The sequence below is a fragment of the Anneissia japonica genome, unplaced genomic scaffold, assembly GCF_011630105.1.
Source record: "Anneissia japonica isolate Jap-2015-1 unplaced genomic scaffold, ASM1163010v1 scaffold287752_len1182401_cov188, whole genome shotgun sequence".
Lineage (NCBI taxonomy): Eukaryota > Metazoa > Echinodermata > Crinoidea > Comatulida > Comatulidae > Anneissia > Anneissia japonica.
This window is the reverse complement of record NW_022687544.1, coordinates 576,485-582,946: the sequence shown is the minus strand read 5'-3', so window position 1 is coordinate 582,946 and position 6,462 is coordinate 576,485. Positions and strand designations below refer to the sequence as shown.

The 6,462-nt window shown below is 36.2% G+C and overlaps 1 protein-coding gene across 3 annotated transcripts in view; it reads left to right on the top strand.

Annotated features, from left to right (window-relative positions):
- LOC117119744 (polyadenylate-binding protein 1-B-like) overlaps nucleotides 1-4,573 on the top strand; it is a 25,526-nt gene extending 20,953 nt beyond the window's left edge. For 2 of the 3 annotated variants that reach the window (XM_033264605.1, XM_033264615.1), the window contains 4 exons: nucleotides 3,012-3,060; nucleotides 3,363-3,499; nucleotides 3,932-4,159; nucleotides 4,345-4,573. In XM_033264605.1, coding sequence (XP_033120496.1) covers nucleotides 3,012-3,060; nucleotides 3,363-3,499; nucleotides 3,932-4,159; nucleotides 4,345-4,428 — 498 coding nt within the window. In that variant the 3' untranslated portion in view covers nucleotides 4,429-4,573. The remainder of the gene's footprint in view (nucleotides 1-3,011; nucleotides 3,061-3,362; nucleotides 3,500-3,931; nucleotides 4,160-4,344) is intronic. The other variant, XM_033264624.1, reaches the window with a different exon arrangement.
- Nucleotides 4,574-6,462: the final 1,889 nt, after the last annotated feature.

Sequence of the window (6,462 nt, the reverse complement as noted above, 5' to 3'; positions counted from 1 at the left end):
TGAAATTCTTTGTTGCCAGTCGGTGGCCAGTTCCCCCCCCCCCCCATTGAGGATAAGAACAATAATCAATCGGGGAGGGAAAAAAAAATATATATTCTACGTATTAGGCCTAATTAATCAATCAATCAATTAAAATTAAATTAAATAAGCCTTAATTGTCCAAAATGTATTTAGACTTTACCACCCGGACCAATTAAAAAATATTTTAAGCGACGCCCGACAACGCCCCTTTGCTCCCCGGGAGAAGAAAAAATGTATGTATTTTTATGATATATTATAAGACTCTAAATTCATAGACTCTGAAATAGGCATATATCACCAGTTGGCATTACTGCAAATTGCAACAGTGAATTCAGTGAGAAACGTTCCCACACAAGTAGGTTCCCATGATTAGGAGAAGCATGGGAGAAGCAGACGCAAGGTCAGTCACATATAGTAGTGTTTAAACGCCGCCAACTCAGGAATGTAGACGCGCTAGTGTCTGATCTGATTCTTTGAACGCCGCCTTCAGGAATGTAAACGCGCTGCTGCCTTGTTCAACGATACATAGTTTCAGTGATAGGAGTTGTTCAGCTGTATTTTAGCAAAGTGTTGCTTTTTTGTCGTTCACTTCTTACATGTCATTTTAATTTAGTTATTGTACTGTATATATATATATATATATAGAATATGTATATAGGCCTATATAATATGTATATAATATATATATAGACTAGTATATAGAATATGTATATAGGCCTATATAATATGTATATAATATATATATATATAGACTAGTATATTGTATATATATAATTAAATATATATATATACACTGTATATATTATATATATGTATATATACACTGTATATAGGCCTATATAATATATAATATATATAAAGATATACAGTAGTACTACATCATATATCCTAATTACTATATATAGGCCTATACTATATAAATATATATATATATATATATATATATTTGATATTTATCATTTAATATTATTCTATTGTGCATGAGAGAGTTTTTAATCGTTTTCTTATTGCGTGTCTAAATTATTAAGCCAACGTCAAGGCAATGATTGGAGGTGTAGAACCAGGGAGTTCCACCTCAGTGCGGGACATTCCCAGGCTAGATTGATATTCTCACGGTCAACCCGTTTTCAACTGCTGTAACCAACCTGTTTACAGCAGTGCAGATTTCTAGGCCTAATATTTTTCGCAGGGTCAGTCTGGCCCATCCTTATTTCATTGATTGAAAAATAAATAAAATTGCTTACCTTTCAACGAAGGAAAGCACTGCCTGTAATTAATAGTGTAGTTGTGGTATATCTAGGCTTTACTAGCAAGAGGAACAAGATACTAACTCTCTGACGGAGTGAGTGAACATGGGCCGATACCGCCGTCCCGGTCTAGCTAGAATCTCCGTAGAATCTCTGAAACCTCTTCGACATTTTCGAGACAAAAAATGATCCATCTTTAATATGTAGGGCCTAAATCCTCAACTATAAGACAACTTCAAAATCCCATCTAGGTACCCTTTCTATGTCGTTGGTTTCAGGCGTTCCTCACACACAAGCACGAAGCACACAAAACATGCTAGGACTAAATACTTGAAGTCGGCCTAATGGTTGCTGTTCGTACTCTAAAGTAGACTAGTCTGCAAATTCCAGACATCTCATGTCGCCCAACTCAACTAAAATTATGATGGCTCTGGGTAGAGTGTTTAAATGTGTCAGGTCTAGACTAGAATAGTGCGAATTTATATTGCAATAAACATACCATGTTCGACATGGTCATGTGCAAAAACAATAAGGAGTCCCCCAAAAAGCGATTCCGATGTCAGGAACTGGAAATGCTATTCGCCGAAATGTTATTTGTTTGCTTGTTTATCTGAACTACTTTATTTGTATGTGTATGTATCATTTTATCAGTTTATATCTGCAAGGTCAGACCCTTGCGCATCGGTATTTACATTGCGTCCTTGTGCTGAGGCTAGCGCGTTTTTTAAGATAGCCTAGTGAGTTGGTAACCTGCCTTGAGTGTGACAAGACGTGTCCCGGCAGAGAGATTAAGCAACCTTTGTTTAGAGTTTTAATTCATGACTTTGCGTTATCTGATGTTGATGAAAACCTAGAAAACTGAGAGGTTTATCTGTGAGGTCAACTTGCCTGATATATTTACGAGAGCATTGCAGGGGTGTTTGTTTCCCATAATTGTTCTTCCTTTGTTTTATCGTCTGCAATAAGTTCCAGTTGAAATTCCAATAAACGTTCTAAAACAACGTACACAGTCTTCGATCTATTCTTTGACGTTTGTTCGACTCACGACACCAACATTGCATTGATCAAAAGAATACATGTGAGTAGTGACTTTTTCCGTCTGTAATTTTCCAGACATGTGTTGGAGGAGTGTAATTGTCGATTGACTGGGCAGTAGATAAATTGATTGTTAAAAAATAAGCAGCTTTTCTTTATTTCGAGAGAAAAGCATGTAGGCTAGGCCTAGTGTCGTTAAGAACGAGGAATTTTAACTATGTTTGAAAGAAACAGAGGCAGCCAGTACACCACATTCAAATCACATCAAATTCCCATATTTGTACGATTGCAAAATTGTTTTTCCATAGTGATTTTTAATTTCGCTACAGTGTCCAGAACTGTATTGTCGGCTGCACCGATAAGCGTAAATGGTTGCGTTAATTGCGTAAGTAGCTCTTTAGGCTTAGCTCTTAGCGTGAGTTCCGCGTTAGGTTAACACAGCTTATCTAGTTAGCCTACAGTGGGATCGTGGCGATCAACCACAGAAGACTGCACGCACTAGTGATCACAACATTAACGCTGTGAATAGAATTAACGGAGTAAATTGAGGATTAACGCGACCAAAACATTTGTGCAAGCTCGAGCCTAAGGTTGTAGTAGTATTGTAGTGATTTCTTAACTAGTGTTTGGTTTTAAACTTAGCAGAATACAAGGTGACCAAAGTATGTATGTTCTTTGAATGACAAAATGTTTTTGTGTTTTTTTTAGGTTGACGAGGCTGTGACTGTGTTGAAGGCTCACCAAGCTAAGGAATCTGGTAATAAACCTGCTGTGGTGCATTTTTCTTTAAAACAGTGTTTATTTGATGGAAATAGGTTGAATATTAGCGAAGTTATGAATATTTAATTCAATGGATATCAGCCATGTAGGTTTCGAGAAAACAGCTTCCAAAGATTCTTTGGAAAATGCAAAAACATGAAAATTTTCAAAAATTCTGATTCTTGAACGTTTTGGATGCTTGTGGGAAATTAAGAATTGCAAAAAATGGTGGGTTTTGCCAGATCCAGTCACAAATGTCAATACAGCCCTGTACTAATCGTGAATTTTCTCTTCCAATAGGGGTGATCCCTCAGTCTGCTATCCGTGTTGCTGCCGCTCAAGGAATTCCAACTGTACCAGCTCAACAACGCCAAGTGAAGTATGCTAATGCTGTGCGCAATCAGACTGTTGCTAGTCAGTCTGCTGGAATTCCTGTGGTAAGTTGTACAAACTATAAACACGTTATATTTTCATTGCAGATTTTTTGGGCTTAGTACGGACTCTAAACGTATGCATTTTCTTTTAGTTTTAAGGCGTATGCAGATTTTATAAGTCCGCAATGACAATATAACGTGTTTATAAAGAGTTTACCCTAAATTGTAAATGATAAATGATCCATTCTTGTCTAAACTATAGTGAAAAATTACCATTGTGCATCAAGTTTTCTTATAAATTGCATTTCATGTTTGCTAATGAATTATACATCAGTCAGAAACACTGTACTAGCAAACTAAGAGAAACTATAGAAATTTAGTGTTATATTTTAAGGTTTGAAGTTTCAGTTTACCTTATAAATGTTATGGTTAGTGATGGAAAAAATATTGTAATAATATATAATGGTAGTATGCTATTTTGTTTTTGCTAATCAGGATGTTCCACAACAAGCTGTCCAAGTTCCTGGACAGAAGCCACTGACCCCATCCAGGCTGGCACAGGCCACCCCCCAGGAGCAGAAGCAGATGTTGGGTGAGCGTTTATACCATATTATTCAACCTAGCCATGGTGAGCTAGCTGGTAAAATCACTGGAATGTTGTTGGAGATTGACAACGCTGAGTTGCTTCACATGTTGAAATCCCATGACTCTTTGAGCGCAAAGGTATTGTGTGATTTAGTTTTTTGTTTGTCCAAAATGAGTAAAGCCATTTTTACCGTGTTCTATAAGGTTGTAGTAGTATTGTAGTGATTTCTTAACTGGTGTTTGGTTTTAAACTTAGCAGAATACAAGGTGACCAAAGTATGTATGTTCTTTGAATGACAAAAATTTTTTTGTGTTTTTTTTAGGTTGACGAGGCTGTGATTGTGTTGAAGGCTCACCAAGCTAAGGAATCTGGTAATAAACCTGCTGTGGCCGCCACTGCGCAGTAACTCCACCAGTTGGCTAACAAAGAAAAAAAATACACCCAAGTGTTGCTTAATATACGACTCTCCTTTGTTATAAATTGAAGAAAAAAAATCAGACATTTAAAAAAAAAAATGGTAAAAGCAATTCATTAAAAAAAAAAAGGTAAAATATGACACAAAGTAACAAAACAAAGAAGCTATAAATAAATAAGTTATATAGATATGAAAGAAAATGGGACACAACAAAAAAAAAAAAAGAAGAAGAAAAATAGAAAATTGACAATGGTTTGTATTTTGAATAAATACTGATCAGATGCCTATGTAAGAGATAAGTAACAGAACTACTGATGACTACCTAGATGCCATAATACTTGCCAAAATATCAAATCAATACATAAAAAAGTAGCAAAATCTTTTTCAAAAAATTAAACAAAATATTGCCTTCTGTAAACTGAGCAGGAAAGCAGGTATGTGAAACCTTGTCCAATTTTTGACAAGGGAATTTTTTTTTACATTAATAGCCAAAAAAATGAAATACATTATTAGTAAAACTTGAGATATGAAAGAAAATGGGACAAAAAAAAAATGTAAAATAGAAAATTGACACTGATTCTGTATGTTGTACGAATACTGATGCCTGTGTAAGAAATAAATAATGTTGGAACTACCGATGACTACCTAGACGCAGGCTGCGAAGCACAACTCAAAGTCAGAAGTGGAATTTGGATTTGGTTTTGTAGTCAGATTTGCGAGAAAAACTTCAGCTGCCTGTATTTCTCAACTGAGACGTCCATGGGAGCTGTAATTTGTATGGCAAGGAGATAGTTTTTTATCTTTATTTTTTGGTGACGTCACACTCACAATATAGTTAACATGCATACGTCATAAGATTACGTCACCTTTTCCTGGTAAGGCAAACTTTCCCGGCATGCTTTTTTCATGAATAAACACATCCACTTTGGGAACCAGTCAATTCGAGCAGATGCCACTTCGAGCGAATGCCAGTTCGAGCGAATTCAAGCAGAATTTTTTTCGAGCAGATGCTAGTTCGAGCGGAAGAAGATCCACTTGTGCAAACAAGAACCTGTGTGAGTTATATACGAATTACTTCAAAATTTCCTATTTTTGAGCTAACAATTTGCTCAAGCTTTGCCTGGGAGGCAGGGGAAAGCCCCGGTGGGTTCTGGGGGAGAAGCCTATAGCCTTATGTATAGCAAGTCATATTTAATTGGTTTTTAGGTTAACAAATAATAAGTTCAATCTGTTCTGAATATGTATATGGTAAGTGAATCCTATTGGGAATATTTTCCTTTACAGCCTGCCATATCTATCTTAGAGTAAAACAGAATAAATAAATAAACATACCCACATTCATAAAAATAATGATTTATCTTAAATTATACTAACTTAGTCACTGTTATTCTTTCCACATGTGTTAAAAAAACAGTGGGTTTTAACTATAGAAGAAAATTGGTATGATGTCATTATTACTGTACTGTTGATACTTGTCACAGGGGCGGATTTTTCAAAGGGGGTGGGGCCGCACAACAGTTCCAGAATAGGTAAGCGAGTAGCACATAACATTAATATGGATTGAAATTTTTAAAATTTAGCGGCAAAACTGGGTGGGGGACATGCCCCGCCCCCTACTGGATCTGCCCCTGTGCCACACTACTACAGCATTCATTTGTGCACCTTCTGACACAATTACAATTAAAGTTGCTCACATTTACAAGTATAGGCCTAAAATCTACAAATACCATTACAAAACTATATAATTCAATTACAAATATAGTTTGCTTTTTTAAATAAAAAGCCCCTACCAGTTGCGGATCTAAGGGGGTGGGGGGAGGTTGGTGAATAGGGTGGCTAGCCACCCCCACTTCGTTTACCGTGAAAAAAAATAATGGTCGCTCATCTTGTGTGTGTGCTTCTCGTGCACTCTAGTAAAACACACTTTCTTTTTTTAGCTTACTTCTTTTCAGATGCCATCTAAAATAGTCTAGCAGTCTGCTAATTCCAAAAAAATCTCAAATAGGAGAGGACGCCCCTCAAAAC